The sequence below is a fragment of the Mytilus edulis genome, chromosome 1 (genome assembly GCF_963676685.1).
Source record: "Mytilus edulis chromosome 1, xbMytEdul2.2, whole genome shotgun sequence".
Lineage (NCBI taxonomy): Eukaryota > Metazoa > Mollusca > Bivalvia > Mytilida > Mytilidae > Mytilus > Mytilus edulis.
The window spans coordinates 94,982,881-95,002,233 of record NC_092344.1 but is presented as its reverse complement, the minus strand read 5'-3'; the positions used below and the strand labels follow the sequence as shown (position 1 = coordinate 95,002,233).

At 30.9% G+C, this 19,353-nt stretch overlaps 1 protein-coding gene across 2 annotated transcripts in view; it reads right to left on the bottom strand.

The window, feature by feature from the left end:
* The window catches only part of LOC139495677 (sodium leak channel NALCN-like), a 57,810-nt gene extending 42,135 nt beyond the window's left edge, over window positions 1-15,675 (bottom strand). Inside the window, exons 1-8 of one of the 2 annotated variants that reach the window (XM_071284007.1) lie at window positions 15,524-15,675; window positions 6,212-6,721; window positions 5,692-5,775; window positions 5,134-5,273; window positions 2,682-2,813; window positions 1,695-1,840; window positions 1,121-1,263; window positions 730-834 (exon numbers count right to left, since the gene is read on the bottom strand). In XM_071284007.1, the coding sequence (XP_071140108.1) occupies window positions 730-834; window positions 1,121-1,263; window positions 1,695-1,840; window positions 2,682-2,813; window positions 5,134-5,273; window positions 5,692-5,775; window positions 6,212-6,511 (1,050 nt within the window). In that variant the 5' untranslated portion in view covers window positions 6,512-6,721; window positions 15,524-15,675. The remainder of the gene's footprint in view (window positions 1-729; window positions 835-1,120; window positions 1,264-1,694; window positions 1,841-2,681; window positions 2,814-5,133; window positions 5,274-5,691; window positions 5,776-6,211; window positions 6,722-15,523) is intronic. The other variant, XM_071284015.1, reaches the window with a different exon arrangement.
* Window positions 15,676-19,353: the final 3,678 nt, after the last annotated feature.

The window sequence follows — 19,353 nt, the reverse complement described above, 5'->3', positions numbered from 1 at the left end:
GCTTCTAAATTTATAAAAACACTAAATATAAATACTGCTTAATTCTGATTTTCCGTGTTGTTAAAAACATGCATATAGGTCAAGGGAAATACATTACAGGAAAGTTGTTTATGTTCAATCCTTTTGCCTGTTTTTACCTTTTAAAGCAAGACAATCATAAGAATCTGAGATGTTGCTGAATGTTTAGAATAAAACAGTTGACGTGAGGGAATGCAGCCCTGAGTCAACTGAAAAAGTCTACAGATTGCTTGAAAGCAATCGTATCCCAAAAATCATTATTCTAATATGATGTTCTTCAAATACTTTGAGTGCACTCTCGTGGTAAAATATGAATCTATTCACATGTAAGCTGATTGGCATCATCATCATTTGTTTTGGCTGTTTCAAACATACTCCTATGTTATATGCTTTTTATGAATGAGTCACATGAGGTCCATATGAGTGTATATGAAGTATTGAACGATGATGTAAAAATATAAGCACTCCATAGGAAAATGAAAATAAAGTCATCAAAACATGAAAACTTTACATAAACAAACAATGATTATAATTTATGGAAACCTAATTGCTCAAGATAAAATAGATTGCATAAAGGGTATTCAAGACCCACGATTCAATTCTTAAATGCTGACACCATATCATTAGGAATGAATTATTCTTAGCTATAAAAGACGCTGCAATAACTATACTAAGGATGTAAAAATGTCAATCCCTATAATATTGATTTACCTGAGAAGAATCTGAGTCTGCAGCACTTCCTCGTGGGCCCCACATATGTTGAAACTGTACCCTTATCTCTGCTACTGATTCAATTATAACAGCAATAAAGATGTTCTACAAAAAATAATTGATTGAAACTATGTTAAACAATAAATCAGCAACAGAAAAGTAAGGTTCAAGTCATTTTACCTTTTTCATCTTTCAATGAAATAGCAAAATATTTTCACAACTTTAGCTATTCAAATGTTATTTCTATTAAATTTTATGCAAGGATTTCAAACTAGCCCAACCAAAAGTAACAAAGTGGTCATATCACAGATGCTGATGAAAGATTTGTCTGCTTTAATAAAAAATAATCAAAATGTGTCTATTTTTCTACCAAAATGACTTATCTTTATACCTTTACAAGCCAGGCCATCAGAAATATCAAGGATATGAAGTAGAGATAGGCTAGTGCTGATGGTAAACTGTCTAAAGCATCGTACATCATAAATACCCAGCCTTCCTGTGATCCTGCCTCGTATACAGTAAAAAAGCTGGTTACTAAAATTAAAAATATAGATGATGTTAAAACAATTCAGAATTCAGCAACTTATATGAACAAATGTAAGTGATTTTAAGCAGAAGTTAATGATTATCTAAATAGCTTAAAGAGACAAAAATGACTAAAAGTATGAAAAATTTGGAATAAATCTATCAATAGTGAACTGTAAACAATACTACATGTAGTTATGAGCATATTACTTCAAGTGGAGCACATATTGCCTCAAGATATGGTATATAAACGAATGCCCTCCATTAAGTACTACTTTTACAGTATATTATAGGTAATTTTTGTAATTGTATTAATATGGTAATTATGGCTGCATTTTAATGCTGGCTCTCAAAACTGTTACAAATGTTCCATTTATCAAAACTGGAACAAACTGTTCTGTAAATTTGGATACAAGTGAATTAAATAAAATAATGCATACAAAATTCATCAAATCCATCAAATCCTCTCTTTGATTTTGGCAGTTCAAGTGCCATACATTTCATCCCCTCTGGACATTGATAGCCGTATTCAGGTACAGGAGAACAGAAAGCATCAGGTATGGCTAGATCAAGAATTGTTAAATCACTACAAAAGCAAACAAAAAGTTAAATCTATAACAAACTTATTTATCAGACTATACAATTTCTCATAGAGAAAAAGCAAACTGAATCTTCTTTATTAAAACATAATATTTAGTGCGTGAAAAAGCATCAGAAGTTAATAAAAAGATTTGGAAAAGCCAACATTGACCTAATTAGTTATTTTTACTACAACACCAATGAAGTAGAGTAATGATGAAATGTAAATCCTCTGTTTTTACTGTTTTCATTTCTTTTTATGAATTTTATTGAATATTTCAACTTTTAAAATCTAGCAACTATACCATCACAAATATACTTTGTATAATAACAAGGTGCAGTTAAATATCTTTAGTATATGCTAGTAATTTGGAGATTTATTAAAAAGTCATAAACAGTTGTTGACTTTTGATATCAGTTGATATGATGATTTATTAACCTCATATATAGTCCTGAAGAAGCCTGCCATGCAGGCCAAACATGTAGACCATAGCAAATAAAATTGCAGACCATTTGAAGAGTTGTTGTAAATTTTGAGTATTAAAGTCAATAATTGTATATAAACGTATGTGTCAGCAGTCATTTTTGCAAGGTTTAGACATTTGAATGTCTTTTTTAGTTTTGTTTCTTGTAGGATTGTTGTCTCATGCATGTTAAACCACATTTCCATAATATAACATATACAACTAGAAATTCAACAGTAAATGCATGTTTTATTTGAACTTATTGTAACAAGTTTTTTCCAGGAACTACTAAACTTATAAAACAAAAGGTTACATTACATGGCAATGAACAAATATACATAAGATATCAACAAAAACATATTTGTTTCCTTTAAGTACCCGTACCTTGTACTGTTGACATAATTCTTCACACAGTGATGTCTCAGCTCACCAAAGAACTGTACACCCAAAATACCATACAATGACATAAAGAACAGGAAAAATATGGAGACATTATAAACCTGTCGACCAGAACGTCTGAAAAAAATAATTTCTTATAAATATAAATTAAGGAGGTTCGCTATTCAGTTTCAAAATAACAAGCTTTTCATAACATTAGTATATATTGATACAGGATTAATAAAGGAACCAAAAGAGTATACAAAATATATAGGTCAAGGTGCTTGTTTTCGAGTTATTAGCCATTGAAATTTTGGCAGGAAAATGTTCTCTCTTAAAATTTCATAGATTTATCATTGACAAAGTTCTCAAAAACAATTAGAAAATAACAAATATTTCATAGGTGGCTGATAATTATACATGCAAAAGATTTATAAAAAGAAAAATGGGGGTCAATGGTCAATTTTTTTTAAGGCATTCAAATGGAAAAAAAACAAAGGATTCCGAAAATTTGACAAAAATCCCAAAACATGACTTTACACACAATTTTCTTTACTTGTGCAACAAGCACTTTCCATCTGAGAACAAAATTTTAAAAAATCAGATGGAAAGTGCTTGTTGCACAAGTAAAGAAAATTGTGAATAAATTAGATTGTCAAAGATGATTATTTTCTGTGTTTAATTTCAATTTTATATTCATTTGAAGGTTATTATTCTAATGCTTACTACATTTATTAATAAAATTGAGAAAGGTAATGGCAAATGTGTCAAAGCGACAACAACCCGACCATGTTTGGTTGTCATGTTTTGGGATTTTTGTCAAATTTTCGGAATCCTTTGTTTTTTTTCCATTTGAATGGCGACAATCAAAGTCTCGATTTGAGGTTGTTTTACAAATATCCTTCTCACAACTCCAAAATATACGTACAATCACTACTTTTGTTCAAGTTAAACAACTTTCATGACCGCAGGTTAAGTTTTCTCAATGTTTCAACTCGAAATGAAACTCCTGACCATGATTGTTTATGATTCCGCCATCATGTTTTTCACGAGTTTTTTTTTCTCAACAATCTTTGAAAAAAACATATTTTAAGGAGGCTCGCGGGTATAATAATTTTAGAAAAAAAATAAACATTTATTTTTCATTACAAATTTTATTAATTACCTTTAGAAGTTCTTACTTTATCATATGGTTCAAAAATAATTCCAAAAAATCAATTCGTGATGGCGCCAGGCGACTTTTAAAATGTAGATATCATGGAAAAAGCTCCAAATTATCTCCCTTTGGTGCAAAAATGCCATTTTTTGGCATTAAAATTGAAATATCTTTTTTAACTCATCGGTGACCTATATTTTTTATTGTTGTTTTCGAATAAGCTCTACATAAACTAAATAATTGTAAAATTTAAGCGATTTCTGTAATTTAGTTCTTTTTCTATTTCGCTATTACCGCTATTTCTCCTATTAGTTCAACAGAAAAAAAGGACATTAACAAAAATGTATGCTCCTTTCGACGGCAGATTGTGAGCGTAAATGAACGGTGACCCCATTTTTTTATTTCATTTTTCTATTAAGTATAAGCTAAAGTTCATTTATAGAAAAATATAGAGAAATCCTATATTAAATAAAAATATTGATTTAGACCCGCGAGCCCCCTTAACAGTGTTTTTACGCCTGATACTAAAATATCGAATGCATATGGTGTTTATCATAACATCAATGGAGCAACGGGGCCAAGAAACATGTTTAAACGTTATTTTTACTGTTTGCACTGTGACCGTCTAAAAATAGAAATCTATGTATCCTTAAGGATACATTCGGCATCTACACGGGGGTGCCAAAAGGATACATTCGGCATGCGCGCGGGTGTGCCACAAGGATACATTCGGCATGAAAGGGTTAAGGGGGTAGACCTTGGTTCAGGGAGATAACTCAATAAATCATTAATGCGTTTGTAAAAGTCAAGTTTCATCAATGTTTTTTAAGCATTTACCTGAAACAGAGTGGAAATAATCTATGTTACCTAGAAGCTTAGAATATATTTATGAAAGTGGTTGACACAAACATACTGATGATTTTATGAGTTATCTCCCTTAACCTAGGTCTACCTCCTTAAGCTGTTAATCAACTGTCCTAGGTAATGCATTTTAGAGAAGGATTGAACACTCACAAACATGTGTAACCCTGCCCCATTCTTTACAAACATATAATGCAGTAGTTGTTGTTTAAAGTCTGCCATTATTGTTTTTGTTTATTGTTGTATAATTATAAATCAGCTTTTAGTTGGGGTTTTTTCCCAAACCTGGTGCCTTTTACAGCTGATTATAAAATGTGTCTCATTTATTGGTGTTTACAATGACCAGTAAATTTTAGCTTTTTTGTCCTTTGGTCTTTTGATGAAAGTTGTCTAATGTGCAATCAAACCACATATCCTCATTTTCATTTTGTGCATACTAACTTGAAAATTGAATTTATCCTAGCTTTTGGTAGTTGGAATTTCAGAAATACTCGGAAGACTCTTATGAGTATGAGTGGCCTCGGACATCTCAAAACAGAAAGATACCATTCTTGTTGTACTATATCCGTCATTTCAAATACCTGGAAACAACACAAATTTTGTAATATCACAGCAGATGAGCTTCATGTAAAAAAACATCAACAGGATCAATCTTAAATCAAGTAATTGTGTCAATTTTGAATCATATAATGGCCATGTAGTGATTTTGTGTCATGACTTGATTACACCATATACGGTACTTCCATTTTAATAATTACAATCATATATGTCATATTTGAAAATCTACATGTGCATTTTGTACAACAAAACACAAAACTCTGTGGTTCCTTATAATTAATTAGCTTTTAATTTAGTCAAGAGCATGTTGAGATTTTGTGTCATAAATTACATACCCATTCTGTATTCCATTGAATCAAAATAAAGTATAAATACATGTATATTGAAAAATGAAAAGAGAGAAAATATGAGTATGCATCAACAAAATCATTTCTCCCTTACCTGCAGGATAACAGACACCCATAGAAACAATACCATAAACCCATCAAACTTGCACCATCTATCTTTTAAGTAAGCATTCTCACCCTACAAACACAATCAAAATAGAGCTATACAAGTATGTGAAAGTTGTTGAAACCAAGAGGTAATGCAGGTCATATAATTATGCATATATTCCTAAGCATAAGAAAAGACTAATTCTAGGAGTAAAATTTCCATTCTTTCCTATTTCTTTATACCTTCCTTTGATATTACATAACTTAAAGAGATATTTTGAAAATTATGTTATGGTATTGTTTTTTTTATTAAACTGAAAAATATTTGTGAATGAATGAATTCACTGATATCAACTACTGTATGCACAGAACTCAATGATGTCACAAACATAGCATATTTTCCTGTTTATTAGCTGGTTAATTGAAAGATTCTTAAATGATTAAAAATATTAAAATTACTTAACCTAAAATCTGACATACAATGCATGAGAAGAGTATCAAGATAAAAATGATTTGTTTATATTTACCTTATAAATACCTCTAATATGCATTTTTGCAATCATTTCTGCAGTAAAGAGGAAGGTAACAATCAGGTCAAAAATGAAGGTCAAATATTCCAAGCCTTTATTTTCTTCAAATGTTTTTGGCGTATTCATGCTAACAGAGAGAATGCTAACAAAAGCACATAACCGAAGCAATCTCCTGACAAACGCTCTGTTAACCCAGTCGATGTCTGCATTATCATTCAAGTTCTCGTCTGGGCCATAATCTGCCACTGGGTAGTTTTCCTTGAAACTGGTCTTTCGGTTTACCAACATGTTTACCATTTTGATTGATATGAACTGACAGAAAATTTTTATTTTATATTTTAGCAATTTTTTTACCCATTTTTAATGTTTAAACCTGTTTTGGTTTACATTTCTCAAAGTTGAACAAATAAAACATTTTCCAGTTCCATCATACTATCTTATAGCTACATATAAGAAATCCCATGTCTGATAATCTGATTCCATCATTGTTTGCAAACAGAATGTTAACTGAAAAGATAAAATAATAGTAATATACATATGGTTGTCTTAAAAAAAACAACATTAGATTTGAACATACTTGTGTAGGAAAGCAAAAAATACAAGCAATTCCAGTTTAACTCCTGAGCCTCAAAATATCAGCCAAAAAAAATCATTAATCCAGTATCTAAGAGTTCTATCATTTTGTCTATGCATGTAGGTACATTCAATTGTGTACATACATGACATACATCTAAGTGATTACATAATTTGGCAAAATTATCATAAATGACTATAGGAAAAATCTTTATTCCAATGAAATTAGTTTGTAACAATACTTGTCATTGGACGTTGACAAATATTTTGAGGGGTTAGATTCCACGATTTACCAGTCTGTAACTTAAAGAAAGCCGCCATTTTGAATTCAGATTTTTTTGGGTATGTAATTTCTCAATAAATAAACAAGAACGTCACATTTTGAGCCTCAAAATCTTCTTTTTTTCTACTTTGAACCCATTCTGAAGAGTACAAAAAGTAAAAATATGTTTAGTATTCATGTTTGACATCCAGAGTACACTACACCAAGACGTCACATTGTTTAGATGCTAAAGACGATGCAACAGTTTCGCAGACTTTTTCATTTATGCAATTTTTAAGCCAAAATATTTATTAAATGACATTTATTATCATATGTGGCATTTGAATGGAGATAACTGTATTGTATTTTAAGCTTGGGCATCATAAAACTTGATTTTGCTGTCGCAAATATCCTTTTACCCATCTCCGTGTTGCTAGGTAAACTCAATTTGCAACAGTAAAATCTACATTTTACGAAGGCTAAGCTTAAAATACAATAGGGTTATCTCCTAAATCTATTAATCCATCATGTTACAATATTTTTTTGTTTAATATATATTTGTATAATAATTTTTTTCTGTCCATAAACAAATAACATTAAAAATGTTATTAAAAAGTGTGCACCACATTTTTAATGTTATTTCGAATCAAAAGAAAAAATATTAAAGTCATTCCTTATTATTCAATTCTACGGTTCCAATTTAAGCAGGTGTTAATCATGAAACAAGAATGTGTCCAAAGTACACGGATGCCCCACTCCCACTATCATTTTCCATGTTCAATGGACCGTGAAATTGGATAAAAAATATAATTAGGCATTAAAATTAGAAAGATAATATCATAGGGAACATTTGTACTAAGTTTCAAGTTGATTGGACTTCAACTTCATCAAAAACTACCTTGACCAAAAACTTTAACCTGAAACATGCACTTTCATTTTCTATGTTCAGTGGACCGTGAAATTGGGGTCAAAAGTTTAATTTGGCTTTAAAATTAGAAAGATCATATCATAAGGAACATGTGTACTAAGTTTCAAGGGCTTATTCTCATTTCGCCTTAGCTGTCAAAATAATTATATAAAATTAATCCCAGTTTGCCTTAGTACAAATTTTCAGGTACATAAGAATTAACTAAGGCGAAATGGGAGCTTCTGTAAACATTGTAATTGAGTTATGTTTTGTTAGTATTTCAATTAGTTATTATTTGTTATATTGATGTCAAATTCTACTAAGAAATACTATTTATGTTTGGTGTCCCACTTTTTAAATAATTCTTTTTTATAGCTGCTCTTCTTTTTCTAATTTTTTTAACTCGTGTTATATTTTGTAAATAAAGTCTTATTAGATATGACAAATTGTCTATGGATATTTCATATTTCAATGAATAAATAAATTTAAAGACAAATATGCTATCTTAACAAATATTTCATCTCTGAATCAACACTGAATTCAAACCTAATGTAAGCAGTGGTGGATCCACAAATTGGGGGCCCCCTGACTGACCTAAGAGTCATGCTTCAGTGATTACCTATATAAGCAACCATTTTTTTCCCACAAAGGAGGGGGCCCGGGTCCCCTGCCCCCTAAATCAGCCTCTGGTAAGATGCTGCATCACCTTACTGAAGTTAATATGTTGGTTGGCGATGTTTTTCAGGAGATCGAAGAATCTTATATAATTTGCACCAATCTTGAAGAAGTCAAGTCATAGTATACCATAAAATTCAGTGGTCGTCGTTTGTTTATGTATTACACATTTCTTTTTCGTTCATTATTTGTACATAAATAAGGCTGTTAGTTTTCTCGTTTGAATTGTTTTACATTGTCATTTCAGGACCTGTTATAGCTGACCATGCAGTATGGGATTGGCAATTATACCACATCTTATTATCGCATACCCTTCATCACACCCCTACCCTTTATTGCATATCCTTTATCACACCCCTACTTATACAAAAAATACAATAATAAACAAAATATTTTTAAAACAACAGCACGCAAATTGTAAGGTAACATAGGTGCTTTGGATAAGTAATTGAGCAGTTCTTTTCAGATTTTAGTAGAACCATGGAAGTAATATTTAAATTTTACTATATTACTTCCATGGTAGAACTGAAGGTAATCCAGTGCTATGGATCAGAAAACAGTTCATATAATATAACTCTCCTGTTGAAATATATGATAAAGCATATAAAACATGGCAAAATTTGTATCACATTCCGTATCATTCCTCGGGCCTAAAGGCCCTTGGGTGATATCAGTGTCTTTTGATGATACGACATATGATACGTATGTTGCCATGTATTATTCTCTATATAATAACACAATTTAAAAAAAATTTTATTTTATTTATTTTATTAAAGTTTCTGTAATATATGTAAACAAGTTTGTCGGAATACACTTTTTTCTTTCTTTTTTTTAACTCTTTGTGTTGCACAATGTAAGGATAATTGACTGATTATTAAGAACTTTCTAATTGCATAAAATTTATACAATTGAAACTTATATTAATTTAAGCATAAAAGAAGCAACTTTCCTACTGACTCATATGTTTTATTGTGGATTTGTTTTTTCTTATAAGATCATAAAAATTGTCACTTTTATTAAAATAATAATTCAAGAGAATCAATTCCCTAATTAAATGTTGTTAAAATGCTATAAAAACACAGACGTTGAATTTGTTTATTTAATATTTTTATCTAAATTCACATTTCGTTTTAGTTCAATTCTCATTTGGCCTTAGTATATTTTTTACCTTTTTTACCTGGAATTCACAGCTAAGGCGAAATGAGAACACACCGTTTCAAGTTGATTGGACTTCAACTTCATCAAAAACTACCTTGACCAAAAACTTTAACCTGAAGCGGGACAGACGGACGAACGAACGAACAGACGAACGAACGAACAGACGGACGGACGAACGAACGGACGCACAGACCATAAAACATAATGCCCCTCTACTATCGTAGGTGGGGCATAAAAATGTTGATGACGTCACAGTCACATGACAAAATTATGTCTCTGTGCTGATAGACAAAACACTGTCAGCCAATCAGAAGACATGTTACATCCAAATTAAATAAATTTTTAAGTAATATAACAGTATGCATGATTTTTAGGGGAAACACAATTGATTGTGTGTTGACACAATTGATTGTGTGTTGCATCCAAGATAATTATATATAAAAATTGGCATTTGTAGGCTACACATACCCACCACCTGTTTTATAATAAAATTTAATTGGATGGGGAATCAAATGTGAAATATATGGGGAAGTTAAAGCAATTGTGAATAAATTGATTACTACTAAGATATATAACTATTTAGGTGGGTTGAGTTACCGTACTGCATCGTATAAGTAAATTTATTCTCAGTTAGTAGATAGTCTTAAAACGGTAGAGTGTGGCTACTTTTAATTTTTAATTCATATTATGTTTTCTTTTTATATACATGATATAGGGATTACAGTTTCACAAAAACAATTTTGTTTATACATGTATTTCACATGAATATTTAATTCCTGATCTGACAACATTTTATTAGAAAAACCTATAAGTATAAAACCAGATGCAAGCCTAGAGGAAGAGCGATTTGGCAGCAGCTCCTTGTCCAAGCACCTGAGAGGTCGTGCAGACACTGTGCCAATAAAATAATCTCACTCAACATCCTCTTTTTTCTTTAACAGAAATTTGTTTTTTTAAACCATGTAAGGCATTTTTAACCTTTTTATAAATCATTATTTATTTAAATTTTATTACTTGCTTGTAAATTAGTCTTCTTGTTGCCGTATTTCACAGTATTTCAACAACAATGTGGCACCAAAACAAGACAGGGTAGTAAATAAACAAAGTTGAGTAATAGCAAATACAAACAAGATCAAGAATGTGTCCATAGTACACAGATGCCCCACTTGCACTATCATTTTCTATGTCCTCAGTGGACCGTGAAATCATGTTCAAAACTCTGATTTGGCATTATCCTCATGTGATGTGTTTATGTACTAATAACAATTTTCACTGCTGAGTTTTTATTCTGGTGTGTGCTCAAATTTTTAAAGCTTGTTTTGACGAATGTTTTTAGGTATTTATATTTTTTTGTCAAGGCTTACTACGATTACTACGATTTTTTTCCAAAAATCGTATGTCAAAAAACAGCGTCATATTGTTTTGTATGAATTAAAAACTTGATCAGTACACGGACAGGAAATGAATATAAAATCCGGAATTGTGTATTTTCTAAAGTCGTGGTTCTGGTTATTACTTGAATCACAAAAAATATATTTAATTCTTTTCAGTACTAAAGCGCACTTGTAAATAGTTTGTAGTTGATGTTTCATGTTCTGAAACTGTCACATTGTGACTTTTTTCAGATTGGCAAAGGCATTATTTTGGGGAGTTTAAAATGCAATTTTCAAAATTTATTATTAAATACAAATACAAATACATATACAAATATTTTATTGGCACAAACTCAATTACAATAATTGGCAACGGCCCATACAACTAGTATACTAATAGTAATGATGCAGCAATTAAACAATAAATACTACATAGAATATCATTGGCACATTTCGAACAATGAAATGTGCAGTTATAAATATCAATATATATAGGTTAATTTGTAAGAATAGACTACTGACATAAGTATATTGTATGTTATAGCTTCAAATTGTTCATATTACTCATTTATAAGGAAATTTTTCCTTAATTCAAATGATTGATTAATAAAAGATGATATTAATCTAAGTGTTTTTTCTACACTTGCTATTAAGTAGTAGTTTGATATATTCATCCTCAGTTTTAGATTGTTTGTCATAATTTTTAAAATAGGACAATTTTGATATAAGAACATTTCTTTGTGATTCATATTTTGTGCAGTGCAAGATAAAATGTTTTTCGTCTTCTATATTTTTATTATGACATAATTTGCACAACCTTTCTTCTCTGTTAACTTGCATGTATCTACCTCTTTCAATTTCAAGAGTGTGTGCACTTAGCCTTAGTTTTGCCAAAGGTGCCCTATCTTTCAACATATTCAATTGGTCAACATAGTGTGCACGTTTATTTGTAAAACAAAAATGTCGAAAAAATGATAGTTTTGATGATTCTGTAATATATGAATTCTGTTCTTGTAAAATTTGGTCATGAATTCGTTGTTTTATTTGAGCAAGCATAGGTGTAATAGTTACATTAAAAGATGTTAAATATGAGAAACCCAGATTATGGATACATTTCTTCATATTACTTGTCCATAGGTTGTTTTCTCTTGTTTGAATAAATATGTCATGAGCTAAGATTTTGTTAGATGAGATTAAATGATCTAAAAATTTCATGGAAGACAACAAAATTTTAGCTTTTAAGGGGAGCCTACCAAGCTCACTGCGACATGCATGGTTGGAAGTTTTACAGTGAACCCCAAGAATTTCTTTCATAAATTTTATATGAAACTTTTCATATGGTTCATTCTCAGTATTTTTTTGAATTGATTCAATACCCCAAACTTCACTTCCATATAATAAAATTGGAAGTACCATTGTATCAAAAAGTTTTTCTAAAAGTCTACATGAATTGTTGAGACTAAGAGATTTCTTTATTTTGAATAGAGCTTTTCTAGCCTTTTCCATCAATAAATTGGAGGCCAGGTTAAATTTGCCATTGTATTTTAAAGTTATCCCAAGGTAACAATATTTATCAACTGTCTCAATATAATATTTGTTGATAGGGCAGATTTTACAATAAGAAGGAATTATTGTTTTTTGTATCCATCAAAAAAGCAATTGCTGAAACTGTGAAACAGACTGTGTAATGGAGTAATGCATTATGTTATTGAATAAAATGTGTCTTTCTGAGTAAATAAAAATAAAAATTACTCTGTGTTTGTGTTTTATGTTAGAATTAGAGGGTTTTCAATTTCAAAATATTGGACATGGAATAGACATCATGACCTACTTTACTGACATCCAGCTTATTTGGAGTGGAATTTTGAAGTATTATTTATAAGTGGAGCCTAATAACATGGACTTATATTTTAATAAAAAGTCTTCTTTTGTGTTTTAATCATAACTTTAAGGCAGATTTTTATTGGTAAAGGCTAAAAAAGGTAATTTAATAATATTGTTGCTAACGTCACGTCTTTTCCGTCCATTGTGGTATGTCACGATCGCAATTTTCTTGTTAGTTCTCAGACAGCCCATTGTAGTTATTTTTATCCCGGGTTTTATAAATAATTGAAAATAGCAATCATATTAAATTTGGATGACGTAAGGGGGTCAAAGGACTTGAGGAATCAATATCATTGGCTGTTTTATTTTTTGCGAACGTTACTGTTCGAGGTTTCCGTCCAAATCAGTGTCACGTGAGCAACATATATTTATATCTGTAACTCTCCTGTATAGGAGTTAGGATATCGCCCTTTGCAGAAATAGATTCGGAGTCAGTTCCTTCACATGATGGGGAAGCAAAGAAGGTAAGTTGTATGTAATATCGTTACAAGAGGACCTTAAATGTATTCCGTCCATCAAAAAGACGTTCGCAACAAAACATAATGTCATGATAGTAGATGTTGCTAATGTTACTATTACGAATTGGTTTCTTGTGTATTCATTTGATATAAAGTACACCTGCAAATGACATTCTGTATATTTAGAAATTCTAAACCAGACTGTACAATTTTATTACTCCAGGCATATTTTAAACATCACTGTGTGCATACATTTTAACTTTTAAAGATGTTGTTGCTCATGTGACATGTCCAAATGTCGCTAACGTTAGTAATTTTTTGGTTTCTTGTGTATTCATTTGATATAAAGTATACCTGCAAATGACATTCTGTATATTTAGAAATTCTAAACCAGACTGTACAATTTTATTACTCCAGGCATATATTAAACATCACTGTGTGCATACATTTTAACTTTTAAAGATGTTGTTGCTCATGTTACATGTCCAAATGTCGCTAACGTTACTCATTTTTGTCTCCGTCACATTAGCAACATGAAAGTAGGAGACAGAACACAATACTGTAAAATCTGCCATAGTAAAAAAGTTTTGAAATGATTTGCCGTTAGAATTGAATATTAGGACTTTTGATTTTGTAGAGTTTACTTCCAGCTTCCAATCTGTACAGAACTGAGCTAGAGTGTCAAGACTACATTGTAGTCCTTCTGGACTACTTGACAATAGTACCAAGTCATATAACAAACAATGAATCTTATCATCACCAATTAGCACAGGGTCTGTGCTATTGTTTTTTAAATTTTCAACAATATTATTAATAAAAATATTAAATAGTAAAGGGCTTAGAACATAAATATGAAAAGCTAAGACTGTTTTTATCTTTACATGTAATTCTTATATATATCCATAATACATACTGTATGTATTATGGATATACAATGTATATAAGAAGAATTGTCAATAGAATATTAATTGAATGGAGTTTGAACAACCATTTAATATAAGAACCCTGTAAATTTTAACTCGCTGGTTTGTAATTAAAACGGCCAAAAAAACGCATGACAGTCACACGTCGTCTGACAGGCTAAAAACATATCTAAACTTTATTTTTACACTTCAGAATTTTTTTCAACATCTATTCTAGTGATGCATATTTTTGACATTAAATAAAAATAGCTAAATACGTCAGTTTTATTAAATGTGTTCTAGCTAACGTCTTTAAAAAGCGACTTTGAATATAGTTTAAATATGTCACGTTGTAGTGGTGTTGTTGTTCTAAATACAGAAACAAAAATACTACAGGAAACATGCAACATGTGCAACAAAATAATAGCAATATACTATAATTCAATTAATATTCATGTTGACGGAGAATAGAGTGAGTGGTGTACTGAAATTTGGAAGTCTCTAAACTGTTGATTCCAATGGGTTTTAGCGCTCTGAGTTGAAGGATCCAATAATCCTCTCTTTTACTCCTAAGGACGTCCGACGTGTGGTCATTAGGATCGTTCCAGAGGACTTCGATGATATTCATGTTGACATTGGCTCATGTGCTCCAGGTTTATTAGTGTATTTTACATGTACCTATAACAAGAATGTGTCCCAAGTACATGGATGCCCCAGTCACACTATTAGTCACTATCATTTTCTATGTTCTGGGGACCAAGAAATTGGGGTAAAAACTCTTATTAGGCATTAAAATTAGAAAGATCATATCATAGGGAACATGTGTACTAACTTTCAAGTTGATTCAATGATTGGACTTCAACTTCATAAAAAGTACCTTGACCAAAAAACTTTTAATCTTAAGTGGGTAATACGGACGGACGAACAGACGAGCGGACGCACAGACCAGAAACATAACGCCTCTCACTATCGTAGTTGGGGCATACAAAAAAAGTCATTAACTTTAAGCGGCAGATCCATTACTTGAACAGAAAATATTGTCTACAGTGAATAATTTTGACCGTATGACAATATTTCATAGGAAACCTTATTCTATCATGTTACAGGTATGTTGTACCTTTATCAGATTTTCTTTTACATTTAGAATCCGATGTAAATTAACATAAACTGATTTGTTCATATTTTCCACAGGTTGTTATTGTTTCCATCTTGAATATCGATTAGATTATCAGTGCCCGGATGTTCAGCAGCTGAAACTGTAAATACAGTGCGCGACAAATGGTAGATTCCAAAGTAAACGTGTATTCGCTGTGGTATCGATAGCCGTGCAATATCGGCTATTCACTATTTATAGTGGCAGAGAGGATTCTGGCAGAGACATGTAATACAATCGTATTACTCAATTTATTTCACTTGACTGGGCGGGGTTTAACCGGTTCGCTCATAATAAACCAGTCCATCTATAGATAGGTGTCTTAGGATAAATTCATCAATGAAGTGTCCAGTCATTCTTTTGTAAATTCCTTTGATGACACTGATAGGTGATTATAAATAAATAATTATTATAACGGCAATCATCCTTATCACACACATCTAATAGACTTTCCTAGTGCAAATTAAAACGTAAGCTCCACCAGATCAGTTGACATAACATAGGTAATAGGATATCTTAATAGACAATATTTTATTCGCACAAACACATTTACATTAAATGGTTATGGCATACAAAATTAAGACAATAAACTGACAATAGTTAAATTGATTATAATTATATTAGAGTGACAGTGGTATTCACAGCGAAGAAGAAAAAGGCTATAAATATCAACAGTTAACACATTGTTAATGTTCATGAACAATTAAAAAAAGAACACAAACAAAAATTAGGTTGCATATTAAAAAAAGTTATACAGATGTTCTTAATAAAAGACAATCATTAATATACTTTATGGTGATTTTTATAATGACTGGTAGACTGCTATTTAAAAGTACAGTCAAATGATTTAGTGTTATAGTGGACTGCAATTTTATAAAATTGAAATTAAGATTTTTATTAATATTTTGTATATAGGTATCCCTTAACGATTTATAGCATGGACAGATTGAGAAGAAATGGTATTCATCGTCAATTTCTTGTCTGTTACAGGATAAGCAAATGCGTTTACTTCTTTCAATGTTGGCATAACGCCCTCTTTCAATTGCTAGGGAATGCGCACTTAGTTTAAATTTACTGAAAACTGATCGGTCGGTTTTGAATTTACATATATCAATATATGGGGGCCTTTTTCTAATTCTTTTAGTATGACAAAAGAAATTTAATTTTTCACATTTATTGATAGAACAATTCATAATTTGATAAGCCTGGTCATAGATTCTTTGTTGGATACTATTTATGTGATATTTTAAATTAAAAGTATTAAAAGTGAGATGACCAAAACCTAATTTATTTTAAAACCAGTCTTTTACAATGTTAACCCATTTACTTGTTTTCTCTACATTAAATTTATTATATATTTTATGGACCAAAGTGTTAGGCGAGTTTACAATGTGGTTTAGAAATTTTATAGCTGAAAGGTGAATTTTAAAGTACAAAGGGAATCTGTTTGTGTCAGTTAAACAGGCTACATTTGTTGTTTTGCATTGTACTCCTAAAATTTCTTTAATACAATGGATCTGAATCTTTGAACACTTGGCTTACACCCCAAACTTCACTTCCATAAAGAGTTATTGGAACAACTAAAGTATCAAATAATTTTTCAAGCATACTGCAGGAATTATCTAAAGAGACTGTTTTTTTTAACTTTAAACCAAGCTTTTCTTCCTTTTTCCATAAGATTTTTTTTTGAATGATTTAAACTTCCTGAACAATTTATAGTTATTCCAAGGTAACAAATAGATTAAACAGTCTCAAGATGTTCTTTTTCTACTTTAAAATAATTACAATGAGATTTTCCATTAGAATTGAATATTATAATTTTTGATTTTTTTTAGTTAACATCAAGTTTCCATAGGGAACAAAATTTAGTTAACTCATTTAGTGCATTTTGTAGCCCTTCTTGGGTTTCAGACAATGAAATAATGTCATCTGCATATAATAATGATGTTAGTTTAACATCTCCTATAATAATTGGTTGAGTGTTTGCATGATCAAGGTCATTTACAAGGCCATTTATATAAATATTAAACGAAGTGGGGCTAAGTACATCCCCTTGTTTTACTCCGCAATTTGATATAAATTCATGGCTTATACCATTTTGAAATTTAGTTCTGCATTTGTTAATATATCTAATTTATTATGTAAGTACTAATTTGATTATTGGAATTCGGCAATACACATTTCGAGTAAGATCAATTTTCAAAAGTAAATATTAAAATTGACTATTTTACAAAGAACCAGCAAATACCAATTTCACTATATTGATGACCAGCAAAATAGCCTTTGCTATACAAATATGCTATTTTGCCGGCTAAAAATTAAGATAATTCAGTGGCGGATCTAAATATTTTAATAAGTGTAGGGCCTGTCGACTGCCAAATAGGGGGCCCGCTCCAGTCATGCTTCAGTTATTCCCTATATAAGCAACCAATTTTTTTCTCAGATAAGGGGGGACCTGCCCCCTAAATCCGCCTCTGTTATATATTTTAACCGACAGAGCCAGCAAACTTAATAGCCCTGCCTTTAGAAGGAAGCAATTTCACATACTATATATATGGCGCGAGCAAACAGTCTCATGCCACATCTTCTTGTATCTATTTGAATTTTTGTTAAAAGACAGTTGTCAACTGTCATCCACCCACGTTTTTTAATAAAGGGGCTGAGGGGGATAAAGGCTCTGCATCTAGAATTAATCTTGCTGCCCTTTTTTGGAGTTTTAAAATTCTTGTTATCCCTTCATTTTTACATTCACCCCCACATAATACAGCAGTAGTCAATTAAGGGGAAAATATACCCATTGTAATATGTTTTCCTTGCATTTATATACAAAAATTTCTTTATTTTAGAAAGAAGGTATATTCTGGATGATATATTAGCACAAACTTGATCAATTTGATTTCTCCAATTAAGTGTGCTGTCAATTTTAACACCTTATAATTTTTCACATGAAGAATTTTCTAATACTTTTGAATTTATTATCAAGTTTGGTTGATAAGTCTGAATTGATAGTTTCTGTTTTGTTCCAGTAACCGAACATTTTGTTTTGAACATGTTATTCATTTTAGACCACTCTTCAACCCTGTATAAATCTTCTTGAACATCATCATGTAATTTTTTTATATCCCCCCCCCCCCCCCCCCCCAGATTTATGAAGAGTGGTGTCATCAGCATATAGGTCTGTTTCACAATTTTCAATGCATAAGGGGAGGTCGTTTATAAATAGTACAAACAATAGGGGACCAAGTATAGAACCTTGGGGGACACCAAATTTTACATGTTGTTCAGAATAAAGATTACAAATGATTACCTGCTGTTTTCTGTTATTGAGGTATGCCTTGAAAAAACTAACAGTAGCCTCACTAAATCCATAAATTTCAAGCTTTAATAAAAAAAAATTCATAATCTACCAAATCAAAAGCTTTTTTAAAATCTAATAAAATTGCTAGATTTAAATTACCATCATTCATTTCTTGCAATAATTTGTCAATGATATTGATAAGTGCAGCTTGACAAGGATGCTGCGGCCTGAAACCAGATTGTGTAGTGTGTAAAAGCTTAAGTTTAGATAAATATTTGTACATTTTATTAGAAACATATCTTTCTATTAATTTTTATAAAGTTGGGAAAAACCGATATAGGTCTGTAATTTGTTGGTAAAAGCTTGTCTCCATCCTTGAAACCTGGTGTAACCTTAGCATTCTTCAGTAATGAAGGATATATACCAGTATCTATCATTCTGTTAAATATATATGTGATGCAATAAAAGGGGCACTTAATCTTAGGATTTTTGATCC